Source organism: Saccostrea cucullata, unplaced genomic scaffold (genome assembly GCF_032062105.1).
Source record: "Saccostrea cucullata isolate Sc308-1 unplaced genomic scaffold, CSIRO_AGI_Scuc_v1 ctg6334, whole genome shotgun sequence".
Taxonomy (NCBI): Eukaryota; Metazoa; Mollusca; class Bivalvia; order Ostreida; family Ostreidae; genus Saccostrea; species Saccostrea cuccullata.
In genome coordinates, this window is record NW_026936734.1 from 58,160 (window position 1) to 72,726 (window position 14,567).

General features: G+C 33.6%; 2 protein-coding genes across 2 annotated transcripts; both read right to left on the reverse strand.

Moving 5' to 3' along the window:
* Positions 1 to 7,132: 7,132 nt before the first annotated feature.
* LOC134246404 (uncharacterized) lies at positions 7,133 to 10,164 on the reverse strand. Its single transcript, XM_062728768.1, has 9 exons — positions 9,892 to 10,164; positions 9,567 to 9,746; positions 9,100 to 9,316; positions 8,633 to 8,716; positions 8,359 to 8,415; positions 8,030 to 8,143; positions 7,797 to 7,877; positions 7,646 to 7,711; positions 7,133 to 7,549 (listed from the first exon to the last, which is right to left on the reverse strand). The coding sequence occupies exons 1-9, from the start codon at positions 10,150 to 10,152 to the stop codon at positions 7,473 to 7,475; spliced, it is 1,137 nt and encodes a 378-aa protein (XP_062584752.1). The 5' UTR covers positions 10,153 to 10,164; the 3' UTR covers positions 7,133 to 7,472.
* On the reverse strand, positions 10,163 to 12,197 carry LOC134246405 (uncharacterized). The gene is made up of 4 exons (XM_062728769.1): positions 11,825 to 12,197; positions 11,284 to 11,621; positions 10,927 to 11,044; positions 10,163 to 10,673 (listed from the first exon to the last, which is right to left on the reverse strand). The coding sequence occupies exons 1-4, from the start codon at positions 11,909 to 11,911 to the stop codon at positions 10,584 to 10,586; spliced, it is 633 nt and encodes a 210-aa protein (XP_062584753.1). The 5' UTR covers positions 11,912 to 12,197; the 3' UTR covers positions 10,163 to 10,583.
* Positions 12,198 to 14,567: the final 2,370 nt, after the last annotated feature.

Here is a 14,567-nt window from a genome sequence, read left to right on the forward strand (position 1 = left end):
TTGTCAATAACCTCCCCCCTTCAATATTCATCAAAGACAATGACTACCGGGGGTCACAATTTTTAACAAAAATCTGTTTGGCTTGTCAGTAACCCCCCCCCCCACTCCCTTTTCGATGATCTCAAATTCAGGGCCATTTACAACACTTATAAGGAATGTTTTACATATATTGTGGAAATGAGAAATTGGAGAAATAAATTGGGATGTACATTTTTTTGTGCGCAATAAAGCATATTTTTTCAATGGGTGGAACTGTAGCTCTGCGGTCTGTCAAATATGAGGTTTTTTTTTCGGAGAGCTACAGATCTGGAGCTAGTTTGAGACATACAGATGTGCTGAATATCGAGTAGGCCTAAAGAACTAAGTCAATATTCAGGAAGTAGGGATCATGATATGTAAAGCAATTTCCTCGTTATAATTTGATGCACCAAAAAAATTTCAGTTTTTATTCAAGAAGACGCACAAATATCACTAAACAATTTTAGAATACGCTCCTCCTGTACTTATTTTCATTTGGGTAGCGATATTAGTAAAGGAAAAGTCCGAAAACTGTCCATTCTGTGAGAGAAAGAACTTTTCGAGGCCCGAAGGGTCTAGAATAGTTTTTCTCTCACAGAATGGACAGTTTGAGGACTTTATCCTGCTTAAAACATTTTCTCTATTGTTAACTTAATAAACTGTTCCAGGTGATGGTGATGTATTTGCTATGATTATACGTCATACACTTGATTGTCCAGAGAGTGAGGGGTATTGTTTACAAAAGATTTATTCTGGAACAAAGGAAATAAATTCGTTATCCTGGTTCAGTCAAGGGTGTACGTGGATTAACTCAGGATCCTGTTCCATACACCCTTCAGCCTCGGGGTGTACAGTATAAAATCTGAGGGTATATCAATGTACACCCTTGTTGAACCTAAAGAACTAATAATTTCACTTCAACTCAAAGTTCTTTGAAGAGGTTTGTTCATTTTTCATTTCAGATAATATATCATATAATATGTTTTAAAAATATATAGGCAATAACTTTGTTTGAAAAGAATCAAAATGAAGTTAATGGCGTTTTTGTATTTATTTTTATATTATTAAAATCGCATTACAATCAGGATAATAATTTATTTTGATATATTATATAACTTTGTGAGATCCGGTAATCTGATTGGTCAATACGAAGTACTTATTTTTTAATAACGACCGCTGAAAGCGAATAATGACTCGCACGAGCTGCCTCGTTTTCACTTTCGCTTTAGACAAACATGGAAGTTCGCATTTTGTAGGTGAGGAAAATTTAAAACATATAGTGAAGAACTCTGAGACTGATAATACAAAAAAATTACTAGGATATTTGTGAATATTTTCGGGAATAATTAGCACATACCATTTCAAGGTTGAGTTCGACCTTTCTACTCAGCCAGCAGAGTTTTGACACTGTTTATGCGATTACGGAGACTAAAGAAAATATTGACAAGCATACCATGTAAGATTGTATCTATTCTTAGAAGACATAGGTATTTATATTTTGTCAGTGCATTTCGTCTGCAAGTGTAAACGAGAGCGATTCTCAATCTGGGGGAGGGGGTACTCTGTGTTATTCGGAGATAGATATCTTGCGTTATTATTATGATATAGGAAATTTATTGCCAAAACATTTTCCTCTGAGTTATATTCAATGAATTCTGAAACTTATTTGTGCTTAATACTATCTCTGTAAATAATAGGATGATATACATTGCACTAATAAATTTGGGAAATTATTATTATATTATATAATAAATATGGACTCAATGCACGGTCAATATGCATTTATAATGACCCAGGATGACAGATATTGACCCCAGATACATGAAGTATATCGACCTCGGGCTAGCGCCCTCGGTCGATATACTTCATGTATCTGAGGTCAGTATCTGTCATCCTGGGTCATTATAAATGCATATTGACCTACATTGAGTCCATATTTGTATAATAATTTAATATCCATAATAAAACAAAGATTTCATTAATCCTATCCCTACTCAACCACACTTTCATATCTGCGCCTGGGTACTTTGTAAGATTTATCTTGTTCAATTGTGTAAGATTTATTTTATTTAAAAAAAAAAGACTTTGTGAAAAATGCTTGTTCTACTACTGGAAATTTAATCCCTCATTCATTTTTTTTTTTAAATTCATTATTGCACCTGTTTTGAACATGAATATTTAGACTTTTGGCTTCTGAACTTTTTTCTCATAATTTCTTGCTCAAATCATTTTCTTTTCAATAAGTTTAATAATTAAATCTAAGATTTTTTTATATGTCAAAATAAAATACAGCCTGTTTCCATAAAATTAAAGAATGTTTTTTTTTTTTTTTTTTTTTTTTTTTTGGCGAAATGAAAACAATGTTTGAAAGCGTATGAACTAACCGCAAGAAATGAAAAAAAACAAAAAAACATGCCAATTAAAGAGTTTTCTTCACAGGAGGACATTTTCTGCCCATTCAAATTATATTATCTATAGCTTTTTGCATATTTCTTTTTTTTTTACTGATGTCTTTCTACAAATGTTATATAAAAATAAACTTTGTTGTTATGACTAAAGTTTTCAAAAACAACAAATTTTATTTCAAGATGACATTTGTAGAAAGACACTGATTTGAAAACGAGCATATAATTATAAATTCTTACTCATGCGTATTTCAATCATGTGATTCTATGCTGCCTTTTACCTCTTTTACTACTACTACTACCGACACCAGTCTCTGTTTCACTATGCTCTGTTTTCCATGGTTCACTATCGATGACAGTCTCTGTGTCAGCATGCTCCTTCACTGGTTTACTACAAACACTAGTTTTTAAGATGCCATGAGTCCCCTTGTGTGATTCACTGTTGACACAGCCCTCAGCGATAAAAGGCTCCTTGTTCTCTTTTTCACTACACATGTCCACCTCTGTTACACCATATTCATTGTTCTTTTGTTTAGAGTAAAAGCCAATTTCTTCTTTCTTTATTGTGTCTAAGTGTAGAAGATCCAACTGATATTATTGTTCCTTTCATTTTTGTTTTTATTCATGTCCTTTTTTTTTTTAATAATTATCTATTTTTTTATGTTTTATTATGGAAAGCCGTAGGGTACCCCACATTATTATTATTTTTTTCCTGTATAATTATACCAAAAATAATTATGTCCTCCAAACTTGCTTTTTACAACATTATTATTATTTTCCTGCAACAATTATAATCTTCTCTGTTAAATGTGTACACATTATTATTATTGTGTCCTACAATTATAATGATTCACTTCACAATAATAATCTTGCAAGTCAATGTGGACACATTATTATAATTTTTCGCCTCATTATTATAATCTTGTCAGTCGATGTTTTAAAACATTATTTTTATTTCACCTCAAAATTATAATAATTATTCTTACTTTAAACAATTATAATCTTGTTTGCCCGAGCGAACACATTATTTTTATTTCGCTTCAAATTTATGATAATTATATTCCACATCGATCATACAATTATAATCTGTCTCTCCAACAATAATAATCGCGACCAAAAAAGTTGCAACATTATTATTATTTAGACGCTTGAAATCAAACGTTTGTGTGATTTTGATGTACTGAACAATTATAATCTTGTCAGATTTTCTTTGGGAAAGATTATTATTATTATTTGGACGCTTGAAATAGTAAAGTTTGTCTGCTGAAGACAATCACGTGGTTCAAGGCTATGTGCTTCCCTGGTTAGATATGGCAAGAAATTGGTACTGCGTTTTTTGGTGATACTTTTGTACCCTAGGGTACACCCCTATTAATTGTATGGAGAAAAGGTTACAAAAAGGGTACACTATTTATTCTTACTGAAAACGAAAGTAGATTCTCCACAGTAGTAGGAAGCTTGTATCAAGTTAAAATATAAAAATATGCTGCCTATGCTCAGGGTACAGTGGGTACACAGGGTACACATGGGTACAACAGGTTACAACACTATAAGAAATGGATACAAGGGTTTAGAAGGCTGAAATTTTCTAAGTTAAAATTAAAATAATGGAGCTGATGTTCAGGGTACAGTGGGTACAAAGGGTACACATGGGTACAGCAGGTTACAACACTATAAGAAATGGATACAAGGGTTAAGAAGGCTGAAATTTTCTAAGTTAAAATTAAAAATAATTGAGCTGATGCTCAGGGTACAGTGGGTACAAAGGGTACACATGGGTACAAAGGGTTACAACACTATAAGAAATGGATACAAGGGTTTAGAAGGCTGAAATTTTCTAAGTTAAAATTAAAATAATGGAGCTGATGTTCAGGGTACAGTGGGTACAAAGGATGCTCAGGGTACAGTGGGTACACATGGGTACAGCAGGTTACAACACTATAAGAAATGGATACAAGGGTTAAGAAGGCTGAAATTTTCTAAGTTAAAATTAAAAATAATTGAGCTGATGCTCAGGGTACAGTGGGTACAAAGGGTACACATGGGTACAGCAGGTTACAACACTATAAGAAATGGATACAAGGGTTAAGAAGGCTGAAATTTTCTAAGTTAAAATTAAAAATAATTGAGCTGATGCTCAACACTATAAGAACATGGATACAAGGGTTACAACACTATAAGAAATGGCTGAAATTTTCTAAGTTAAAATTAAAAATAATGGAGCTGATGTTCAGGGTACAGTGGGTACAAAGGGTACACATGGGTACAGCAGGTTACAACACTATAAGAAATGGATACAAGGGTTAAGAAGGCTGAAATTTTCTAAGTTAAAATTAAAAATAATTGAGCTGATGCTCAGGGTACTACAAAGGGTACAATTTTCTATAAGAAATGGATACAAGTTAAAGTTAAAATTAAAAAATATTGAGCTGATGAGTACTACAAAGGGATGCAGGTTACAACACTATAAGAAATGGATACAAGGGTGAAGGCTGAAATTTTCAAGTTAAAATTAAAATAAGGGTACACATACAAAGGGTACACATGGGTACAGCAGGTTACAACACTATAAGAAATGGATACAAGGGTTTAGAAGGCTGAAATTTTCTAAGTTAAAATTAAAATAATGGAGCTGATGTTCAGGGTACAGTGGGTACAAAGGGTACACATGGGTACAGCAGGTTACAACACTATAAGAAATGGATACAAGGGTTAAGAAGGCTGTTAAAATTAAAATAAATTTTCTACAAAGTTAAAATTTAAGAAAATAATAGAAGGCTGAAATTTTCTAAGTTAAAATTAAAAATAATTGAGCTGATGTTCAGGGTACAGTGGGTACAAAGGGTACACATGGGTACAGCAGGTTACAACACTATAAGAAATGGATACAAGGGTTTAGAAGGCTGAAATTTTCTAAGTTAAAATTAAAAATAATTGAGCTGATGCTCAGGGTACAGTGGGTACAAAGGGTACACATGGGTACAAAGGGTTACAACACTATAAGAAATGGATACAAGGTTACAACACTATTAGAAAGAAGGCTGAAATTTTCTAAGTTAAAATTAAAAATAATTGAGCTGATGCTCAGGGTACAGTGGGTACAAAGGGTACACATGGGTACAGCAGGTTACAACACTATAAGAAATGGATACAAGGGCTTAGAAGGCTGGAATTTTCTAAGTTAAAATTTAAAATAATGAAGCGAATGCTAAGGGTACAGTGGGTACAAAGGGTACACATGGGTACAGCAGGTTACAACACTATAAGAAATGGATACAAGGGTTTAGATGGCTGAAATTTTCTAAGTTAAAATTAAAATAATAGAGCTGGTGCCCAGGGTACAGTGGGTACAAAGGGTACACATGGGTACAGCAGGTTACAACACTATAAGAAATGGATACAAGGGTTTAGAAGGCTGAAATTTTCTAAGTTAAAATTAAAATAATGGAGCTGATGTTCAGGGTACAGTGGGTACAAAGGGTACACATGGGTACAGCAGGTTACAAACCTATTAGAAATGGATACAAGGGTTTAGAAGGCTGAAATTTTCTAAGTTAAAATTAAAAATAATTGAGCTGATGCTCAGGGTACAGTGGGTACAAAGGGTACACATGGGTACAGCAGGTTACAACACTATAAGAAATGAATAGAAAGGGTACAGCAGTGTACATTTACATTTTTAAGCTTTGTGATCTAAGACTTTATTGGGTCATTATAGAATCCTATTTAGCAGTGTTATTGGTCCAATATTCATAGAATTAATGTTTTGAATGGGAAACAATCAGCAAAAAAGAACAATACAGACTGTGCTATTTAGTAAACAATATTGAGAATGTTTGCCGGTATCCATTAAATGAAGAAAAAAATTATTTTAATTATTGATACCGTTGCCCAGCTCTTGCCACGTGGAGGCCTTCTCATCAAGAGCCATAATTTTGAATGAAAAATTTAAACCCAAAGTACCTATAGTTATCCTTTAGAAAAAAATTACTTATTAAGGTTCAATAATTCAAATTATTATTCATAGAATTAATGTTTTGAATGGGAAACAATCAGCAAAAAAGAACAATACAGACTGTGCTATTTAGTAAACAATATTGAGAATGTTTGCCGGTATCCATTAAATGAAGAAAAAAATTATTTTAATTATTGATACCGTTGCCCAGCTCTTGCCACGTGGAGGCCTTCTCATCAAGAGCCATAATTTTGAATGAAAAATTTAAACCCAAAGTACCTATAGTTATCCTTTAGAAAAAAATTACTTATTAAGGTTCAATAATTCAAATTGTTTAAAAATGATTAAAAATTATAAATTATTAAAAAATAATGAATTCAGAAAATAAATACTCCTAATTTTTTTTTTATAAAAAATAATTAAGATTTGTAAAAAATTGTTTGGCCAGTAAGAAATTGAAATATGGATATTTAAAAAAAATAAGTAACCAGGAAAAACAGAATAATTGTACAAGAAATGAAGATTTAAATTTCTTAATTTAAAAAAAAAGTTTTTGTCTATTAAAGTACATTTTAAAAAAATGAAAAAAAAATCCTGTAAAGAAAACTGTGTTATTGACCAAGAACATAATAACAAAATACTATTATATCAAGCTCTGAAAAAAAACATGCAATGCAAATTTCCTTACTTTTAAAGTGAAAAATAATTGATAGATTCATAAATGATTTGAATAGGAAAATATGTTTAAATGAACTATACATGCAAAAATAGTAATGAATCTATTAAATAGACTAGTATATTTACATATTTACAAAAGGAATTTCTTACCTTAACATTTGCAAGCTCCACAGTGCCACACCGAGTCGTCCTTCAGCTGGAAATACTCCTTGTTGGTCATGCTGGTGCACTTCCGATGGAACCACTTCCCACAGGAGTCACACCCAATCCAATGCAAGTACTTGCTGCCCACTCTCTTGCATTTGAAGCACGTCTCTGTCTGGAAGTAATAATAATATAAGTATGTCAGTAGAAAACACCAATAACATTCTTTGATTTATAAGAACATTTTGATAGTCAGTCACAGAATAAAATTTTTAAGTATGATATACCTCTGATTGGGATTTCCGGACTGGAAAGGGTAGCTGAGGGGATGGCTTGCAGGGTGGGATTGCTGTAATTTAGATTTAATTGTAATAAATGTTGTCTAGTAAATAGAAAACATGATTAATATCATCTAATCATAAGCAAGATGTGTATTATATTTTACCATCACAAGTTGTTGAAACTGGTGGGCTGATGTCTTGTTCCTCTGTTGCCTGTACAGCTGGAAGGTCTAAAATAGTTGTTACTTTCTTTATTGAATTTGTAAATTTGGAATTAGGAGATTCTGAATCAGAAATAAAGAATTGAAATGGTACCTGCAGGTGTATCTGGCACACTCGGGGAAGATACCTCCATCTCATCGTCTTTGTGCGCTGGTGCTGGTGCAATTGGTAGGACTGCAATGAATTTTACCATGCTTTTAGTCATATCTGTATATATTTATGTATAATATAAATGATCATATAGCTTTCCTAGCTACCAAATTACTGGTATTTAATTTACATTATTTTTCTGTTTGATGGGTAAATTGCTAAAACATGTATGGTACCTGTGGGGGACTCTGGTAAAGAGGCCAAGGACTGAAGGGATTCAGTGGCAGAAGGGGTCGCCGATTCCTGTTCCATTTCTTCCTCTGCCTCATGAGCTGGTAGACCAGTTGGAGCTGCAATTATTTTTTATAGAATAATTAATCCACTGTTAATCCACTGTGATAAAATCTCAGCAAATGAGATCATTATGCATTTAAAATTGTAAAAGCTTAACTCTCTAAGTAATATGTTTTTTTTTTCTCTAAGTAATTTTTTTTTATGTTTGTAATTTAAACTAACATTTAACATTTAAAATGAAATAGGGATAATTTTTGAGTAAGCATATTACCAATGGCAGACGGTTCATCTCTGGTCTCTGCTTGGGGGGATGATGGATCTTTGGAAGCTGTAATGAATGGGAGTTTGTTATGGACAATTGTGGTGTTGTCATTCATGGTTTTATCTTATATTTATATATAAGAGGGAAAAGACGTTCTGAGAGAGAGTTGATTCTTTTATGTGTTTCTGAACTTTGTATAGAAAATAGGACCCCGTTTTGCATCACAGGGTGTTTTTGAATTTCTTGTCAACAAATCTTTTATAATTTTGATGAAAAATTGTACCTGCAGAAGTGGTCACTTCCATTTCTTCTGTGTCATCATCTGCAATCGGGGTGGGCACATCCATCTCTTCTGCATCTTCTGAATCTGAAACAAATTCATTCCGGAATAAGTTTTTAAAGAGTTTTTGTACTAATTCTTAGGCATCTTAGGGATATTAATAGAATCAGGCTAGTTGCAAATTATTTGATTTTGGCTGTAAAGCATCCTTTGATTTGGATGAAAAAATTAATCTAAATTGTATAACCTGTAAATCTGTATAACCTAGTCACAACGACTTAGTATGTCCACTTTATTATTGGTCCACTTAATGACATTACATGTATGTTTAAAATATGGACAATTTGAAGACATTTTAAAGTGAGAAATTGTCTTGTTTTATATTCTTAATAATTTAAAATTAAATGATATGCAACCCAAATTATACTGCTATAACTTGGTTTGTTATAATTTGAGTTGCTTTGCCCTACCTTCGCTTAGTATGGCAGCTGCCACGGTCTTCCACTGCATGGTTGACAAGACCTGCTTGGGAATGTAAATACACTTCTTTGGCCGCCCATTCAGTCTCACACTGTGGTTCGTTTTCCCCCCAAGCTTGACCACTTCCGCCCTCACGGGTTTCTGCTTCACCTGGTCTGCCCTCACTGCAACGTGGTCACCCACGATCGTTGCCATTTGATCCTCATGCTGAAAAGTCAGATTAAAGTGTAGAATGACACAAATAAGAATAACCCCCCAAAAAACTTGTCATAGGAAACATTAAACCTGTGAGTAAAGATCACTGTTATCTTCACCCTCTTTAATACCCTCTTTAATAAAGAATTTTTGTTATATTTTCTCTGTTATTGAAGAACACTATTCTTAATATAAGAGGAGATTCTATTTCAAAAAAAACATTTAACTGCAGCTTTTTACAAATATTTTGTCGAACATATACCTGGGAGTTACACACTTCCAAAATTGCAGAGAACGCCGAATCCCCCAATGTCCGGGTTCCTGCCCTGGTGACCTCTGCACAGGCTGGCATCAGGCTCTCCTGGTAATATGGTATCAGGACCACTTTGATGTAATTGATGACGGTCTGCATCAGATCATACCGACGAGCAGCATTCAGGAACTAAAACAATTATTTAAAGATACAAAAAATTATATAAAAATAAGGAAAGGATAGCTAATATAGTCAATTAAAGTCTATATATTCTTTTACTGTGTTCCATTTACAGTTACTTGTAATAAATGATAATTTTTAAAACAAATCATACCATCCTTGCCAGGGCCATTGGCAGGGCAATGCCTTCCAGGATCCTGATGTCCATCTTCAGTGTAGGCCGCAGGTTCTCCACTTCTTTGTTTACTTCTGCTGCTGTCAGTGAGTTCAGATGGCACAGAACCACAGGTAGCGCTGAAGAGGCATCCCTAGCAGCATCCTCCAGGGCTTTGGCATCCCCAGTCTTCTTTTGGTGGCTTGTCTTTTCAATCTTCATGACGAACAATCTGCTGAAGTACCTAAAGTGTACAAACATTAAATTAAAACTTATATTCAGTTAACTGACTGTAAAGAAGTTCTATTCTCAATGTCATGAATTTTCATATGTAAAATACTTTTTTTTTACAATTAATAATCATTTAGGATAGTAGAGTCAAATCCTAATCTCACGTTAATTATGCCAATGTCATCCTTATCTCATGTTATGCCAATGTCATTGGTATCGAATCATGAAAATCTTATTCCTTTAAACTAAAAATATTAACTTTCTACAAGGCCCTTTATTAAACTTCAAAGACTTTAAATCATATCAAATGCATAGAATGATATTTGCTTCATGCCTTTCATTTATTTCAAGCAGCATGATGATGGTTCTTAAACATTTTCTGGTGTTATCCTTGATGACTAATGATCAGAATAAGCCTTTAGAAATTAAGTTGAATATGAAATGAATATAAACTTAAATCCTTACTTAAATGCTGCACTTAAATCAAAGTTTGCTGTCACAAGACAACCAGTTAAGGGCTTCCTGGTTTCGTCATTGGCCTTCCCTCGCACCTGAAAATGAAAATGAAATAAATTAACAATTTTATACAGATGGCAGGCATTTGTAAATAGTTTTTTATTTTATTTTGTATGGAATAGGAGAAAACTTTTTATTATTCTATTTTGTATGGAATAGGAGAAAAGTGACACTTGTTTTACAGCATTTGTATGGTGAATAGAACAAAATTACTGGTAACTTTTAATTGGATACAACTGAGACTTCTTGTACATCATCTGTAAAGTGCAAAGAATAGAAATTACTTACAGCTCCATTGCCAAGATCAATGGCCAACTGGGACACCTCATCAGTGGAAGTGGGATCATCCCACACAAAGGGCAGACTACTTGATGTTAGCCAGGATGTAACAAATGCCAATGTACATCTGCCAGGAACAAGAACAAATATATAGATAAAATATATGTCTTCACTTCACAAAGGAAAATGGATGAAAATTCTGTTTTGTCTTAACAAATTGTGAAAAGGAATAAAATTTTGTTTTCACTTATCAAAGGAAAATGGACAAAAGTTTGTTAACCAAGTACATGAACCTTTAATCTTGTATTTTCAATTTGGATTTGTTTTCTGTTCAGAGAGCACTGAATGTAGCAAAATTATAAATACCTTGAAGCAATATGCAGCTCACTGCATCCATTCAGCCAGGCTGCACACTGGGCAATCAAAGTCTTTCCTGCTGTAGGAGGGCCATACAGGACTGGAAGGTTGAAATGCCGGAGTTCCTCCATCCACTTGGTGTACAGGTTTAGTCCATACATCGAGGCCCAGGAGAGGATTGCTGGCCCTATGTTCTCGTGCAGAATGTCTTCAGCCTTGCCCAGGAACTCGTGCAGAGCTTCTACGCCAGTGGGGACCTGGATTAGGTGGGCAAGATCCAGCTTGGGGCCCTTCAGCTGGCAGAGGTCACCTCTCAGCCATATGAGACCACAGTCCATGGGATGAATCTGAAAAAAAAGTATTCTGTTACTATTGTTCAAGTATTGAAATAAGAAAATCCACACTTTTAATAATACTTAGTTTATTAAGTTATTTAATTTTTTAATTTATTTAATTTTTGTTTGTGGGTATGAGATGTTTTGTACTCTAAGCCAAGCCTCAGAAAAATTTAAACATCTAAATTACATAAAAAGTGAAAATATAATTTTACCAAAGACCCTGTTGCAAGGTCAAGAATCTGGGTGGGGCTAAGGAATATCATGGATGTTCCTTCCTGTCTTCCGGCATTGGCAACCATCTTCCTTCTGTAGGTGACAGACTGGGTCCTCTTCCTCGCCTCTAAGGCCAGATGTGCAACCAGCTGCAGGAGCTCGGACTGCTTGAAATGGCAGAGGAGAGTGCCGATACGGAAAGTCCTGTTCAAAGCCGTCTGGAAGTCCTTAGGATTGTGTAGATCCCCTGCCTTGAAGAACGCTTCCCTAAATTTTCAAAATTTACACCATTATATTTTAAAATATTGACATTTCAGTCTGATTAATGGCAATTTTTAACCTTAGTTAAAGAAATTTTACAAAATTGTGTACCTTTTCCTATGACTTAATTGTTTTTATTTGAATTGAAGTGAAATATTCCTCTGCTTCATATACAATGTATCATTTTTTTTTTTCAAACTTGTTTTTCCTCAATTTCAAAAGCAGGTTTAATTGGATAATAATTTTGCATTTATTCAGATATGAACATCACGTGTAATCAAGATATGAAGTTAAAATATGGTGAATTGATACAGGATAAATGATTTTTATTAGCTGAACATCAAAATTAAAGAGGTATATATTGAAAATAACATTTACAAGAAAATGTAATGATTAAAGCTTAGCTTTTTGAATCACTGTGCTTGTAAAATAAATTGCATCCATTTACAAAAGTTAGCTTTCAATTTTAAGGAATTGGTATTCTTCAAAATATAGTTTTATTAACACAAATATTAGCACAATTTGATTATAATAATCGTGCAACTTAAATGTCTGTGTTAAGAGAAATATTTCATTGTTACAATTTAAAAGAACCAGATATAAATGTTAGATATAGGCAAATTATTGATAAATATGTTGGCAGTCTAAAATATTTATAACATATTGGCCTAGTTCATATTTGAATGAGCTAGTTGACTTATAATGGTCATCAGTGTAAAATTTTAGTAGGACGGTTCCTTTTTAGCTCACCTGAGCTTTTCTGCTCAGCTCAGGTAAGCTTTTCTGATCACATTATGCCCGGCGTCCGTCTGTCTGTCTAGCTGTCTGTCAGTCTGTCTATAAACTTTTCACATTTTTGACTTCTTTTCAAGAACAATCAGAAGTTAGCACAGTTCGAACCCAATCTTAATTAAGCGATTATGAAAAATATTCAAAATGCCATAATTCTGTCAAAAATCAATGAAGCGATGCGAAATTCAAACTTGATCTCTAACTCATTAAGATACACTCACATACCAAAATTCAGTTCATTATCTGCAAGCGTTTAGAAAAAAAGTGTGGAAAACGAAATGGGTCAGACTGACGGAGACAGACAGACGGATGCAAAGGAAACCTAAAGTCCCTTTGGTTTCACCGATGGGGGACTAAAATTATTCTTTTCCAGAACCAGTATGCATGGAAAAATGAAACTTATGGGGAAACATTAATTCTTAGGTAGTGTAGATTCAAGTTTGTTTAAATCATAACCCCCTGGAGTAGGAGGGACCAAATTGGCCAAGATGGCCGACCTAGGTTGTACATAAAAATATATAGGAAAATTCTTTAAAAATATTCTTCTCAAGAATAACAAAGCCATAATTCATAATATTTATATGGAAGCATGCACAGGTTGTGTAGATTCAATTTTTTTCAAATCATGACCCCAATGATATATATATATATATATCGGTATATCATTTTCTAAAAAATTGCAAATCCATGATTGGTTTACTTTTGGATTTAAACTTAAAGTTAACAATACAAAAACCATTTTCTTCTTTTCCCAACCCTTAGTGCTCAGGTGAAGGATGTGGCCCATGGGCCTCTTGTTTTATATAGAATTTATTTTTTGAAGAGTTGTCACCCTTGTTGTAGGGATATAAATGAACCCTTGAAAAGAATTGATTTAGAATCCATAAGTTGTTCAGTATTTTATCAAGTAGCAAAAATAAAAATACTCACCCTTTCTGCCCATTGTCTGTTGTGACATCCACCACATAAATGGAATCTTGTGGGTGGGCGACCTCATACAAGATGCTGAACACGAAATTGGATCTCATGTGCCATCTTTTTCCAACCTTCACATGCCACTGCCCATCAGTTATTTTGATGTTTTCCATAATTTTCTGGAAATTGCGTTGTGTAATCTGAAAACAATTGAAAAGGGTCAGTTCATGGTTTAGGTGGATTGTTTTATGGATTTTTTATCTGAAATACTGGTCAATATCTCCATGTATTTTCATTCTTAAGCAAATGGTCCTGGAAGATCTTCCAATCGTGTAAAGATATTGTATATGTTTTATCCAAAATTTTTATTAAATACGAAGGATATTGTGGACAAAGTGTTTTTCTAGGAAAACATTGGGCGCTCTATGCAAATAAAAAATTCATTGAATGTATATTTTTATGCCCCATTACACGTAAATTCTTGGGTAAATAGTTTTTTTTCGGGTCCATCCATCTGTCTAAGCTGTCTTTCTGTTTCTCTGTTTGTGCACAAAAACTTTAACCTTGCTCATAACTTTTGATTTAGTGGAGCTATAACTTTCATATTTGACATGCGTATTCCTTAAGACAAGACCTTTCTCTGGGTACCGGCAAATTTGACCTTTTGAGTTTGAACCACTTCTACTCAAAATTTCCAAACTTTAACTTTGGCCATATCTTTTATCATAGCAGATACCAGGACATTTATACTTCACATGTGTATTCTTAGTTGAA